Source organism: Euprymna scolopes, chromosome 29 (genome assembly GCF_053919585.1).
Source record: "Euprymna scolopes isolate OS-2025 chromosome 29, ASM5391958v1, whole genome shotgun sequence".
NCBI classification, from domain to species: domain Eukaryota; kingdom Metazoa; phylum Mollusca; class Cephalopoda; order Sepiida; family Sepiolidae; genus Euprymna; species Euprymna scolopes.
Window position 1 is genome coordinate 5,930,377 of NC_136510.1, and position 16,120 is coordinate 5,946,496.

The window sequence follows — 16,120 nt, forward strand, 5'->3', positions numbered from 1 at the left end:
CTTGTATGAAAATAGCGAACGAATGCATTTTTATAAAAAATATATATAATTTATTAAACAGTTAACGAGTAGGAAACATTTAGTCAACCCATTGCATATAGCGACCAAACCTGAACTGTTTTAAAAACAATGAAATTATATTTAATTTTTCTTTCTTCATTGAAAGAGAGAGAAAATGAGAGAAATATATATATATATATATATATATATATGAGAGAGAGAGAGAGAGAAATATGCGTTTTCACACAATGCTTTGTTTTTTGACTTCAGATATCCGCGTGTAAATTTTTCTGGAATGATTTTAACACTGCTAAGTTTCATAACACCTGTCATTCAAACCCAAGCGACATGATCTAACATTCCCAAACCCACAAAACACCTTCATGAAACATTTTTAACTTCATCTCAAAGTGAGGCACAAGGTTAGAAGCTAGATAGGGGTTATTAATGTAGAAACCCTTAGCTCCCTTAGAAGGGGTTACGTCATCATGCCACATGTCGTCTGTGTACAGCTAGCTCTATCTGAGTATAGTACAAATTTCTTTGTCTTCTGCTTCTCCTTTCAATTTTCTCTAGAGTTTTCTTCTCTCTGTTTATATCTTTATCTTATTTGACTTTCACAACCTGATATTCTAATTGTCTTCTGTTCATGGTTTACAGCGACAGAATCCGAACTCAAACTAAACAATTACAATTTGATATTCATTTCCCATGCATGCAGTTAACGTTTTTTTTTTTTTTTTTTTACTGTTAATTCACGCTAAACAGGATAGTGTCACTTTATCACCTGAATTCTTAAATACAGGGCATACTGATGAGGTTTTCCATGGTGTTGGAAAGCACTTCTCCTTAAAGCAATGCTTAAACAGTTTTGTAAGTATGGGGACAAGTTCAGGTTTAAGCTTTTTTTTAACACTATAATTGGAATACCGTCAAGGCCAGTTGCTTTACTGGAATCAAGGTTCTTGATTAGCTTGGTGACCATGCACAGATATTTGTATGTTACCTAGCGTGTTGTGTGTTATAGGAGGAAATACGGGGAGTTGATGGTCTTCGTCGCATAGGGTAGAATTTGCTGCAAAATTCTTGGCAAATAATTTGGCCTTGTCGGATGCTGCAAGATGACTTCTGGTCCATTGATAATGGTTAGGATAGAACGAATGCTTCTGTTCAGGATCCTGTTTGCTATTTGCCAGAACTGGTGGGAACCAAGCCACTACTCAACTACTTTGGATTTAACGGACTGAGCATATAACTCTCTTGCATTTTTTTATTACTCTTTTACAGTGGTTGCTGGCGTTCCTGAAAGCAGCTTTAGTCTCAGTGCATCTATTACATTGGTAGCTATGGAAAAAGTGATTTCTGTGCGCGATGGCAGCAGCACATTCAGGGGAGAACCATGGCTGACTGTTAGGTTTTTGTTGGAATTTTTTGGATGGTATGAATTGGTTTATGCCTGCAATTGACCATTCGGTCAGGTCTGATACTATAGAGGACACATCCTTTTTAAACATGGAATGGAGAGGTAGATCAGATATGAATGTACGGAAGCTATCCCAGTCAGCCATAGAGTATCAGTATACAGTACGGTGTCTCGTAAAAACTTTCAACACATGCAACGAACACTGACAAAGTCGATATCGTTAGAAAGATCGATTTCTCTGATGACCAATATTGAAAAATTGGTCAAAAAGATTATTTCTTAGACAGTCAACTGGGCTGTTTTTTGTAAAGAGTGGTCAGTTTTTGTGTCAATAAAGTCGTTCACGCCTCGTGATCTTGAACTACGTATAAAAGGCACTATTTTGAAGGCTTGTGATGTCACATGGCCGAGACGGGTAACACGCTTACTTTTTTCTCACCTTTTCCTCTTTCGCGTTACAGGTTCAAGCCTGGCTACTACAGCTTTTTTTTTTTTTTTTTTTTGCGCTTGCACGGGTACTTGCTATTTTCATTTCTTTTAGGGGATTGGTGGCTCAATAAGCCTTACTAAAAAATGCTGGGTACCCATGCTAGAAAGGTCTTGGATATGACCTTAAACTATATCCGATGGTGAGGCCCCAGTTTACGGACGGTGAGGAGTGTGGACTCGCCCTTTAATTGCTATTGCTCCCAGGTCCATTCTGACCCGGAGTGATAGTATCTGTTAGGGTCCCAACTATGGGTTGAATAGAAACAAACTTGAAAAAGACCCTAAATATATTCTATTAAAAAATTGTTCTTCAAAATCATTGAATTCGGCATTAAATAACCTGGAAAGGGTTGATATGTCATAAAACAACCAAACAACCATGCTAGTAAGACATAAAACCCACTCCAGGACAATGAAGGGTATTAGGAAGCCATTTAAAATGATAAAATGAACATAATTTTATTACTTTTGAGGACAGTTCATAACCAGTATTTGTTGAATTTGGATTTGAAAACTATATTGTATCAAGTTTTTTACAGACCCTATTTTATCTATTTTTTCCAGGTGGGAAACCTTGGATTCTTTTATGCAACATGATGTGCAAGAACTCTGTAGAGTGGTAAGTTTATTTTGTTGTTTTTTTTCTTTTGAATTTATTTTCTCTTTTATCATGCTTATTTTTGTCAAATGTGTTTTGAATTACACCTTGTAAATGACTTCCTCATTCTCCGTTCTCAGCTTTTAGACAACATGGAAAGCAAAATGAAAGGGACCTGCGTTGAGGGTACAATACCAAAGCTATTTGAAGGGAAAATGTTGGTAAGTTTGTATAAAAGTTTTTCTTAACGAAGCACATTTTAAAAAAAAATTTTATTATATAATGCATAAAAAATGATCTGCACGCGTGCAAATATCGTTGCTGTTGTTAATATAGCTGATTTATTTGTATGATTCCCTCAACAGATTTGAAATTTTTAACCTCTTCATAGAAATCAACCCCCTTTTTTTTGTTTGTTTGTTTGTTTTTTTAATGCAGTTTCTAAAGGGAATTTTTTTTAAATATATTAGGTTTAGACCATTTAGAAAATTTTCATGTTATAATACAAAATAATTTAGATGATTTATTTGAAGGGTTTTTAGCAAACTAATGATAAAAATGTTAGCATTATGAAACAGACATTTTTGGTCAGGATTTTTTTTTTTTTTTACCTTCACGATGCTTAAAAAGCACCATATCATTCCCCCATAAGAAATTTTTCATGAAATTTGGAAACTTATCAGGAAAAGCGTTACTTTCAATCTTTTTTGGAGTACGAGATAACCTGGCTTATTCCTTTTTTTTAAGCATAAAATAAGATATTGACATGACGAGTATCAAACATTACAAAAAAAAAAAAAAAAATCTTTTTTTTTTTTTTTTTTTTTTTCCATTTCATACTCAAAATCGATGTTTCTTCTCTCTTTATTGATTAAAATTATAATTGCATGTTTTCTTTTTCATACTATCAATTTTTAATATGCTATTCAGAAAAAAAAAACTTTGTATTCATTTCAGTTTTGACTGTTAAAATTAAACGCTGATAATTCATCATCAGCTGCTAATTCGTTTACACGCTAAAAAAAAAGACAATACTTTTTTTTTTTTTTTGCTTAAAGTTTAAGTTAATGCCATTTGTGGTTTGAGAAATAGTGGTTTTCAAATTTTTTAACTTTAATTCTAGTCAGAAATTACTTTCTAGCAACCAAATAAAAGTTGATGATTCTACTTTTTTAGGTGACTGTGTGAACACTCTAACAATCTTGACGTAAAAAAGAAAAAAAATACAAATTTAGAATTTAGAGTGGGAATAGGTTGAGCAGTTTCTACTTTTGATGTTTTGTCAAGTTGAAAAGTCAGTATAAAAAATTACCCAACCACTAACTCTAGGCTTGAATGACAAGCTCATCTCTTAAAAGTGCCTTTTCTTGAATGTCTTGTAATCTTGACTTAACATCTGAGTAATATCCCCACACACACACACATGTACACACACCCACAACATGAAAAAAAAAATGCTTCTTCTAACATAGATAGGAGTGCCCCCCCCCCCCAAAAAAAAATAACTTCCTTAATTCTATCACTAACCCTTAGTATGAGTTGCAAGCCTCATCCAACAAAAACCCTCTTAAATCATAAAAATCAATCATAAAAACAGGCCTTTCCTCCTCTAAGAAAACATTATTTATCTTCCAAAGAAAAGAATTGGTTAACTGCTCTAAACTGCTAGAATGCCTTATAAATGTTGGATTATTTCACATTAAATAAATGTGAAATTAATTTCCTACTCTAAATTTGGAAAAAAAATTTTTTTTTTTTTTTTTTTTTTTCTTTTTTTTTTACTTTGAAGTTTTTAGTCTGTTACACATAATTGCCCTTAATCCTATCACTAAGTTAGTTGCAGGTACCTTCGTTTTGACAAAGACTCTTAAAACCATATAATCATCTTGGAAAAAGACACTCCCCCATCAAAAACAACAACAAAAAAGACAGGGTTTATCTTGTGGAAAAAAAGGTGCTAAAATGCTAGAATGGCCTTGAAATCTGGGATTATTTTAAATCAAATTCTAAAATAATTTATTTTTTTTTTTTGCCAAGTTTTTTTCAGCGTGTTCACACATAATTACCTAAAAAGGTAGAATCTCAATTTGGGAGGGGCATAGCAGAAGGTGTTAATCTACAATAATACCAAAGAATTTTTGTAATAGATTTTTAAAATAGTCTTAGTATTCAATTTTAGTTTCTTGTATATAAAATACATTACAATTCAACTTTCAGTTCTCTAACTTCTGTTTAAATCTATATAAGGTATTTTTAAGGCATTGCATCATATTTATTGCAGAATACTTGCAAACTATTAATTTTTAAAAGATTAAGTGGTATATTCTGATTCCTTGAACAAAATTACACTTATATGGTAAATGTTTTTGCTTTATCTTGTTTAACAAAAATATAATCTTTTAAAGAAATATTGACAAAGTATATATGGCACAAAATAGTCATAACTTATTTTTAAAAAGATTCTTAGATCATCAAGCTTATGCGATTATTGAGATATTAAACAATTTCAAACATGTATGCTAATGGTTATATGGGATTCAGCTTGAAACACCATTACAAAAGCTCCTCAATCATTCGCTAGAAATTCTGGGTCTAAGGAGTTAAAAACTAAATTCAAATAAAAAATTTTAAATCTTTTTTTCACCTAGTTTCTGTTGAGTCCGTCCTTGGTTCTACCTGAAAAATTTAATAAAAATTATTTTGAAAATGGTGATCTGTGTTGGGAGATGGGGAGAACATTGGATTCCTCATTCAGTGAAAAAAATATAAGTTTGCTAATAGGAAGACCCAATGTTGCCTGCAACAATGGGTCTCATTAGCCAGTTTTTATTTTATTTCACTTTTCCTTATAACTTATTTATTATTTCTACTATCGACTTAAGAAAATAACTTAATTTCTTAGTCTATCAGCCAACATGTAAAAAAAAAAGTTACTGATTTTAGTCATCATATTCAATAATCTGACTCGATCCAAAATAAAAAGAGCATGACATAACTTGAAACCAGCCTACACGGCCTCCCTGCCTCTCTTTCCCGTTGTTCAGACTTTTACAATAAATTTTATCAGCTTTAAATGTCCATTGAACATTTTATTTAGTATTTAAAATTGATTTGTTCTTTTTCAGATGTATAAAATTGATACGTAATGACGTTTACAGATTATAAAAACTTACTCTGCAATGCTTAGGTATTAAATATAAATTTATTTACATAATCTGTACTAGGAGGAAGACCTGGCATTGAATGAGAAAGCGTATGTGCTTTTGCATGTAGTCCAAAACATCTTTTCTTTTATTTTCCATATTGCTTGAGTAAGAGGGACAAGTAACACGGATGAAGCATTGGAGATTTCCAACATTTCACAAATACGACATACCTGTTATTATTCCAATGTCAAATAGTCCTAATCAGACCACATATTCTCTATCACACTGCTTCAAAATACGGTTAAGTTTTTTTTTTTATTATTATTATTCTGCCAGTTTCTTGCTTATTCTAGTATATGATGAGTAGACCCTAATATTTCTAAATTAGGGTCTACTCATCATATACTAGAATAAGCAAGAAATTGGCAGAATAATAATAATAATAATAAAAAAACATAACCGTATTTTGCAGCAGTGTGATAGAGAAATAATTTCTATTAAAATGTTAAAAATAAACTGAACCAGAATTGTTTTTTGTTATTTAATCGGTTTTAATGGACGCATAAACAAATTAGCATTGATGATCAGTAGCAGTTATCTCCTTTTCTTGTGTTCACATTTGAGGTTGTAATGAAAGCTCAAGTAATTTTTATTTATATATTTATTCTCTTATAACCTGAATTGTTCGGTCAACACATTCAGTGTTCATGAAGTTACTCTGAAAATGTGGTTTTCTTTCACAAAAAAATTTCCATATTTTCCATTTGATTTTCTTCAAAAACATGACTTTAAATTCAGAGTATTGAAAACATGCTTATTTACTTTTTTTTTTTTTTTTTTTTTTTTTTTTAAGCTATAAAACTAAAATACCCATCCTAGGACATATCGATTCTGAGTATGACTTCAAGACATCCAGTGGTGAACCTCCATTTGGGGGCTGTGGAGTTTCCCCCTTAGTTATCATTGCTCCCAGATCCACTTTGGCCCAGAATGATAATACCTGTTAGGGCATCTGGTGCTACCAGATTTGGCTGTCTGAAGATACTGGCTTCCTGGCCAAAAGGTCCTGGATATGACCTAAAACTATATCCGATGGTGAGGCCCCACCTTGCGGGTTTTGGGGAGTGTGGAGCCACCCTTTAATTGCCATTGCTCTCAGGTCCACTCTGACCCGGAGTGGTAGTACCTGTTAGAGTTCTAACTATGGGTTAAATAGAATCTGATGTAAAAAAAAAATATACTCAATTAAAAATCGTTCCTCAAAATAACTAGATTCAGCATTAAATAACGTGAAAAATGTTGATACACAAAAACAACCAATCTTGGCCAAAAATGCACCAAGCATTACAGGCGACCACCTGTGAATTGAATATTCCCTTGACACTTCCTCTTTTCCAGGAAACTGGTTCAACCTGCCTAGGATGAATGTAATACATCAAACATTATAGGGCAGATAATTAATCAAGATATGTTTTGAATCCAATGTTCTATTTTTGTACATTCTTATGTTTAGAATCAATGTCTTACATTACATTCAATTTTTGTACATTCTTATGTTTAGGATCAATGTCTTACATTACATTCAATTTTTGTACATTCTTATGTTTAGGATCAATGTCTTATGTTACATTCAATTTTTGTACATTCTTATGTTTAGGATCAATGTCTTACATTACATTCAATTTTTGTACATTCTTATGTTTAGGATCAATGTCTTACATTACATTCAATTTTTGTACATTCTTATGTTTAGGATCAATGTCTTACATTACATTCAATTTTTGTACATTCTTATGTTTAGGATCAATGTCTTACATTACATTCAATTTTTGTACATTCTTATGTTTAGGATCAATGTCTTACATTACATTCAATTTTTGTACATTCTTATGTTTAGAATCAATGTCTTACATTACATTCAATTTTTGTACATTCTTATGTTTAGGATCAATGTCTTACATTACATTCAATTTTTGTACATTCTTATGTTTAGGATCAATGTCTTATGTTACATTCAATTTTTGTACATTCTTATGTTTAGGATCAATGTCTTACATTACATTCAATTTTTGTACATTCTTATGTTTAGGATCAATGTCTTACATTACATTCAATTTTTGTACATTCTTATGTTTAGGATCAATGTCTTACATTACATTCAATTTTTGTACATTCTTATGTTTAGGATCAATGTCTTACATTACATTCAATTTTTGTACATTCTTATGTTTAGGATCAATGTCTTACATTACATTCAATTTTTGTACATTCTTATGTTTAGGATCAATGTCTTACATTACATTCAATTTTTGTACATTCTTATGTTTAGGATCAATGTCTTACATTACATTCAATTTTTGTACATTCTTATGTTTAGGATCAATGTCTTACATTACATTCAATTTTTGTACATTCTTATGTTTAGGATCAATGTCTTACATTACATTCAATTTTTGTACATTCTTATGTTTAGGATCAATGTCTTACATTACATTCAATTTTTGTACATTCTTATGTTTAGGATCAATGTCTTACATTACATTCAATTTTTGTACATTCTTATGTTTAGGATCAATGTCTTACATTACATTCAATTTTTGTACATTCTTATGTTTAGGATCAATGTCTTACATTACATTCAATTTTTGTACATTCTTATGTTTAGGATCAATGTCTTACATTACATTCAATTTTTGTACATTCTTATGTTTAGGATCAATGTCTTACATTACATTCAATTTTTGTACATTCTTATGTTTAGGATCAATGTCTTACATTACATTCAATTTTTGTACATTCTTATGTTTAGGATCAATGTCTTATGTTACATTCAATTTTTGTACATTCTTATGTTTAGGATCAATGTCTTACATTACATTCAATTTTTGTACATTCTTATGTTTAGAATCAATGTCTTACATTACATTCAATTTTTGTACATTCTTATGTTTAGAATCAATGTCTTACATTACATTCAATTTTTGTACATTCTTATGTTTAGGATCAATGTCTTACATTACATTCAATTTTTGTACATTCTTATGTTTAGGATCAATGTCTTACATTACATTCAATTTTTGTACATTCTTATGTTTAGGATCAATGTCTTACATTACATTCAATTTTTGTACATTCTTATGTTTAGGATCAATGTCTTACATTACATTCAATTTTTGTACATTCTTATGTTTAGGATCAATGTCTTACATTACATTCAATTTTTGTACATTCTTATGTTTAGGATCAATGTCTTATGTTACATTCAATTTTTGTACATTCTTATGTTTAGGATCAATGTCTTACATTACATTCAATTTTTGTACATTCTTATGTTTAGGATCAATGTCTTATGTTACATTCAATTTTTGTACATTCTTATGTTTAGGATCAATGTCTTACATTACATTCAATTTTTGTACATTCTTATGTTTAGGATCCTATGTATAATTTTTATTAAAATCCATTAAATGATTCTGATTTTAGAAAATGTTCCAAATTTAAGGTTCAAACATGAAGAAATTTAAACTTAGGAAATTTTGCTTTGTTGATCAATTATGAATTAAATTTGATGCAAATATTTGAATTTTACAAAAAATCAACTTTACACATCATTAATTGATGTCCAATATTTATTGTTGAAATTTCCAAAAAAATTTTAACTTTTATGACTACCATTCCTTTTGATCTGTACAATTAAACTGTGCATCAGATTTGAACTATTTACACTGAAGTTTGCTTCCAAAAATCTTAATGATTTGTTAATTAGTTTAGGAATGAATTCTTTACATGCATATATATATATATATATATATATAACTTGCCAAACTTTTCTAGAGATAATTTATTTTAGACCGGACTTGGACCTTGAAAAATATCAGGAGTTTGTTGTTTGGGTTTCAGACTCCACATCTCTGGATGTATAACAATTATAAATATTCTAAGTATAAGGACTGTCTTGTTTGAAGTAACCCCACCCTTTTTTTTTCTATAAATTAAGATTTATCTTTTACTTCATTAAAATGTAAAATTATTAAAGATTGTTATTGAGATTATTTAACGTTGTAAAATGCTTTTCTTTTCAGTCTTACATAAAGTGTAAACATGTAGATTATGGCTCCCAAAGGATTGAACCTTTTTATGATATCCAACTTAATGTCAAAGAGAAGAAAAATGGTAAGTGCTTTTCACAGCAAATACAAAAAGAAAATTTTACTTGGAATTGTTGTTCATTATTTCTTTGATTACTTGAGCATCACATGATGAAACGATAATTCTTAAAATTTTTGATGGCTATAATTAACTGATTTGAAGTTTTATTTTAACTCTATTATTCCCTCCCTAGATTGAAACCAGTATAGACATCAATAATGTTTTTAATCTGGAAAAAAATTGGAGAGGAATATATTCTGAATCGCACAAAACTGATGCTTTGCGTCCATAATTAATGAAGCTCTAGTCCACCACCTTACAGTTGCTAAACTTCTGTCCGATCAACAATATGGATTTATGCAAGCCCGTTCTATTGCAGCATCCTAACTGTGAACGTTTATACCATGCATTGGATAAAGCAGGGGAAAGTAGGGCAGTAGCCGTAGATATATATATAAGGCTTTTGACAGCGTATGGCATAATGGTCTTCTCAGGGAAAAATGAGATCATATGGTATTACTTAATTTAATGAAATCCTTCTTAAATAACAAAAGAATCCAGGTTGTTCTCGATGGTCGTATGTGAAAACAATGATATAATCCTCAAGGGTCAATCCTTGTGTTGTGTAGCGGGTTCATATCGCAGACATATATAACGGGGACTCAGAACAGATGATGATGAGGGGAAGACATAACAATTCTTTGTACATCATGACAATTGTGATGATAAATATGGAGGGAGACATTTCTAACAGACTGGGATAATTCTTGTTAACACATACATTACTGATGATGGAGGAGGGGCATTACTTGTAAGGGGGTTATACAAGAGTTCGTTTATAGATGAATAGACAAAACACATTTACCTTTTCGATTGTAAAGACAATATGAGACAACAGTTACGAAATTGTTGATTTCTTTATTCTTCTGTCGGCCGATTGATGAAGTCAGGAATTCAAGTCTTTTTGACTACATCGTCTACTCTTCTCCCTTCGCCTTTAAGGGGCTCCCACTCTCCAACTGACTCTATCACTGTGTGATCTTCTCGGATTATCTGATCCTCATCAATCCTAACTCAAACTCCAACACTGCTTAAATAAATTAGACAAATGGGCAATGGAAAATGGATATAAATTTTCCCAATCAAAAACCAAATGCGTTCATTTCTGTCACATGAGAAAACTTCATAATGATCCTACATTGAAGCTTGGAAGAACAATAATCCCCACCGTAGAAGAACACAAATTCCTGGGCCTTATATTTGACAAAAAACTGTCATTCATCCCCCACCTGAAGAATCTAAGAAATAGTTGCAACAAAAGACTGCAACTACTACGGGTAATAGCCCATACAGAATGGGGAGCCGATCAAGAAACACTAATGAAATTATATAGGACTTTGATAAGATCAAAACTCGACTATGGTAGTTTTATATACCAATCAGCCAGAAAGTCCTACCTAAAGATTTTAGATCCAATCTGCCATGGAGGACTGAGGTTAGCTCTCGGTGCTTTTAGAACATCCCCAGTTGAAAGCCTCCATGCAGAGGCCAACGAAATACCTATAAATATAAGGAGTCAAAAACTGGGTGCACAATATTACACTAAATTAAAAGCACAACGAAATAATCCAGCATATGAAGCTACATTCAATCCGAGATATAAAGAGGCATTTGAAGCAAAAAGAAAGGCCATGAAGCCCTTTAGTCTTAGAATGAAAGCAATACTGCAGGAATCAGAAATGACTGTAGAAAATATCCAAGAACATATACTACCTAAAACCCCACCTTGGATACTTAAAAAACCAAAAGTAATCTTAAACTTGAATGAACTCCCAAAAGCGAAATCCCACCCTAATATCTACCACGAAAAAGCCTATGATATTCTCCTAAAATATCCAGACCATCTACCTATTTTCACCGATGGCTCTAAAGACCATAATAGAGTGGCATGTGCTGCAGTGTCGAATGAAAAAACTCTTTAAAAAAGCTCTTCCAACAGAAAGCTCTATTTTTACTGCCGAAATATGTGCCATCGACCTCGCACTCAACATTATAGAAAAAGATGAACATAGGAAATTCCTAATTTTTTCAGATTCACTTTCCGTTTTGACATCTCTGAATAACAAAAAACTTGAAAACCCACTAATCATCAAACTAACAAATAGAATTGATTCATTATCCGAACACAAAGAAATATTTATATGTTGGATCCCAAGTCACATTGGGATAAGAGGAAATGAAAGAGCCGACTTAGCGGCCAAATCAGCTCTAAACTTAAAACCAGATACAATAAACATACCATATACTGACTTCAAACCCAAAATTAATCAATTAATACATGCAAAATGGCAATGACAATGGAATAACAACACAAATAACAAATTATACCAAATTAAACCCATACTGGAAAAATGGAGACAAACTCCCCCCAAATCCAGAAAAGAACAAGTCGTTATAACTAGAATACATATTGGCCATACAAAACTCACACACTCCTTCATTCTAAAACAAGAACAACAACCACAATGCCCATTCTGCCAGAAAACTTGCACCATTAAATATCTTTTTGTGGAATGTAGAGCTCTAGATAAAGATAGAAAACAATACCTCAAACACAACAGCATGAAGAAACTTTTCGAAAACAACTGTCTAGAGGAAATATTATCCTTTTTAAGAGTAACAAGGATCTTTACAAAAATATAAATCATTCTCTGAATCAACCCAACTAAACCTTATGAATATATGAGGATATATAAAACTTAAAAAAAAAAAAAAAAAAAAAAAAAAGATTGTTAGATATTAAAACAAACAAAACTATTGAACTATACAGAATTGATTGATACTCGACGTCATAAAGTTCTTTAAATACATAATTTTTTTTTTTAAATCCTGAGTTTGGCATTGAATAACCTGAAAAAGGTTGATATGCCGTTAAGCCAAATCAAAACCAAATCAATCCTAACTTCGAACTCTCTATTCATATATTGAGAAATCTCCTTTGTTTATGACGTCAGAAGTTTAATATCTAACCTATTTTTAAACAATATTTTTAAATCGTATTGTCCATTCTTTTAACTGAGATATTTAATATCCAGTTATTCTAAAAGAATGTACAATCGCTTTTTTCCAACATAAATAATATTTAACTATTTCTAAAAGAATTAACAAGGGACTGCATTCCTCGGATTTCAATTATCCACTTGCCTACAGGGTCCGATTCTAACTTTTTCCTAATATCATTTTCACTTATCTCGTCTATCTTCTTGCTTACATGAGAAAGGGATAGCCCTTTCATGTAACAATTGGACCTTTATCATTCTTGATCTTCAGAAACGACCTCCCTGATAAAATTGTTTCTGAGAGGGGTATATTTGCTGATAACACCGCACTCTATAACAAGCATGTGGGGGGGGGGGGCGAATGAGCACATATCTAAGGCAATGTCGGAAACCCTACTGGAAGAAGACCTCCAATTTGTAGTTAAATGGGAGCAAAAATGGATGCTGACCTTCAATGCTGTCAAGACTAAGCTTATTTCCTTTAATTACAAAAAATCTTCTAAACCACCAGTAGCTATGGCTAATGATACATTACCTGAAAGTAATTCGTTCAAATTCCTCGGCTTAACATTCACCGGGAACAGGAGTTGAACAGATACATCAAGGGCATTGCCGCGGCTGCTGTGAGGAAGGTTGGCTCTCTCTACCGTGCTAGAAAGTTACTTACGTCTGAAAGTATCCTGTACCTTTACAAAGCCACAATTCGCCTATATATGGAGTATTGTCACATTTGGGCTGGTACGTCTACTACCAGTCTCTCACTCCTGGAAAGGGTTCTAACGAGTTGCCAACCTAATGTCCTGCACTATCCGCTAGCCTCTGTCCCATCGACGAAATATTGCATCCTTTTGCCTGTTTTACAAGTATTTTAATGGTGGATGCACCAACGAACTACAAGCCCTTATATCCCCTCGATATAAATACCCCTGACAAACTGGACAAGCAGCAAAATCCCACCCCTATACAGTAGAGATCCCCAGATGCCAGAAAACCTTCTACTCTAATAGTTTCTTCCTTAGAACTACTAGGCTTTGGAATCTCCTGGGTTTCTGTTTCCCTGGCTGTACTGACAGGCAGAAGTTCAAGTTTAATGTGAAGACCTCTTGCTGCTCAACTCCCTACATAGTATCCCTGCAATTATGTCCCAAATAGTAGCCTCCTACATCAAAATGGCACTGTGCCTTATCTGGAGCGAAAATGCAATAAATATATATAATGAGATGTCTCTGTATTATTCGTGGTTTTACTCTTAAAGACCGGATATCCAATGCAAACTTGTTTGCACTTTGTGGTATCAGTGGAATAGGTTTCCTGATTCAATCACAACTTTGCTGGACAGGCCATGTTATTCGCATAGGCAATAGAAGGTTACTGAAACAACTCATGTATAGTAACCTTGAGGGTGGTAACCGAAATGTTGGACAACCTTCGCTTCGTTAGGAAGACTAATTGAGAGCTAACCTTGCAGCTGTCCAGATCAATGGCAGAAATTTTGAACTCGGTGCTAGTGATAGAAGTGCTTGGAAGAGTATTTGTCACCGGTGAATCAAACACTTCTCCACAGCTTGTACTCACAAATTAAAGGAAACTAAGCTAAGAAAATAAGCAAATGCAAATATACCAGCAACGATTTCTCCCAAATTTTCTCAATCCTCACACCTGCGTCAACTATGGCCATGTTTGCAAGTCTCTAGCAGGACTCAAGTGCCATCTTCGCCTGAATTATTGTTCGTAGAAACAATCGTAAAGAGATGTTTGTTAGAACCTCGTACGTCGAGACTGATGGGAAAATCCATGATATAACAATAACCACTAAGATGAGAATAATAGTGTTTTTATTTATATATATATATATATATATATATATATATATATATATATATATATATATATATATATATGAGAAAGGGGCACTATTATTCTCATCTTAGTTATTTTTACAAGCTTTCAGGTGTAATTTTAACTCTTTTCAGGTACATCTTTTCCAACTTTAAAATTTTTATGTCAAACTCTTGAATGTTTTTAAAATTTCAATCTGAACTGTTCATTTAATCAATGGAGGTAAATTACTTCCATTCCAGAAGTGTTAATTTGTTATTCTTAGTTGTATTAAAGATTGAATCTTTACCCCAGAGAAAATTCTCATTTAGAACTGATTGTTACCAACACCTTAGCTGTTATGTTACATGTCAATAAAAAAGAAATAGTTTATCTAAAGTTCAGGATAGTTTTCACATTATCAATTTGTATATTTCAATACGAGTGCAGTTTTAGCATTCTATAATCATCATCAGTGTCGTTCAGATGGAGAAATAGCAGAACATTAAATAGTCGGAAATATATTTTATAATAAATTTCTTTTAAAATGTCAATTTTTACTTGGAAGTGGGTGGTTTTATTATAATGAAACATGACAATTTTATTGATAACATTGTATTAAAAATTAAAATCCTTCAATATAAACAAGCATAAAAGTATATTTTAATCCAGAAAATGTTTTAATGTTGTTCAAATTAAAGATGTTAGATTTGGATTCTTCAGCCAATGTAACCTCTGATCATCTTCAGGTGCATCGTATCAAACTCTAAAGTCTGCACAGAATTTTGAATGAGACGTTTTATTGAATTCACATTCTTATTCTCATCCTATCCGCTATGGCTGGTTAGAAATCTTAAATAATTTGCTATTGTATTTTTAGTATCGGTCACACTGAGGATTGAACTTTCAAGTTGTAGAAAAGTTTCGTTTAAAACTGAACTTTACTTGGTACTTCGTCTTTTACGCACGTTATCATCCTCATCTTTAAAATTTTGCTGAGAAATTATTTATTTTCTTCAAATTTTTTACTTATGCTTATTTTTATATTTAATAACAAAAAATATGTTGCAAAAACACCACTTTATAGTATCGATCACTACAGCAATTTCTCTTACCATTGTGTCGAACAATTGTAGACCTTTCTTCACTCTTAATACTAATATTTTATTTTTATGAAAAAATTTTGTATTTTTTAACATGAAAATGTAAACTAGAAAATAATTTTCAGATAGCATTTTTAATTTTATTTGTATAGTTGTTCCATTTTGTTTGGGAATGATAGAACACTTAGCTGTAAATACTGAAAACAGCTTCAGTCAAACATTGTGTGTATAGAACGACTTTTAAACTTTGATTCACTACGATTTAGAAACGTGAATACGATAACCTTTTAATTGTTATGAAGAATAGAAACGTGAAATACGTGAAAATATGAAAT

At 31.9% G+C, this 16,120-nt stretch overlaps 1 protein-coding gene across 8 annotated transcripts in view; it reads left to right on the top strand.

Annotated features, from left to right (window-relative positions):
* Window positions 1-16,120, top strand: part of LOC145252466 (ubiquitin carboxyl-terminal hydrolase 7-like) — a 132,164-nt gene that overhangs the window by 78,985 nt on the left and 37,059 nt on the right. For all 8 annotated transcript variants that reach the window (XM_080111885.1, XM_080111891.1, XM_080111890.1 and 5 more), the window contains 3 exons: window positions 2,477-2,531; window positions 2,651-2,731; window positions 9,739-9,829. In XM_080111885.1, the coding sequence (XP_079968011.1) occupies window positions 2,477-2,531; window positions 2,651-2,731; window positions 9,739-9,829 (227 nt within the window). The remainder of the gene's footprint in view (window positions 1-2,476; window positions 2,532-2,650; window positions 2,732-9,738; window positions 9,830-16,120) is intronic.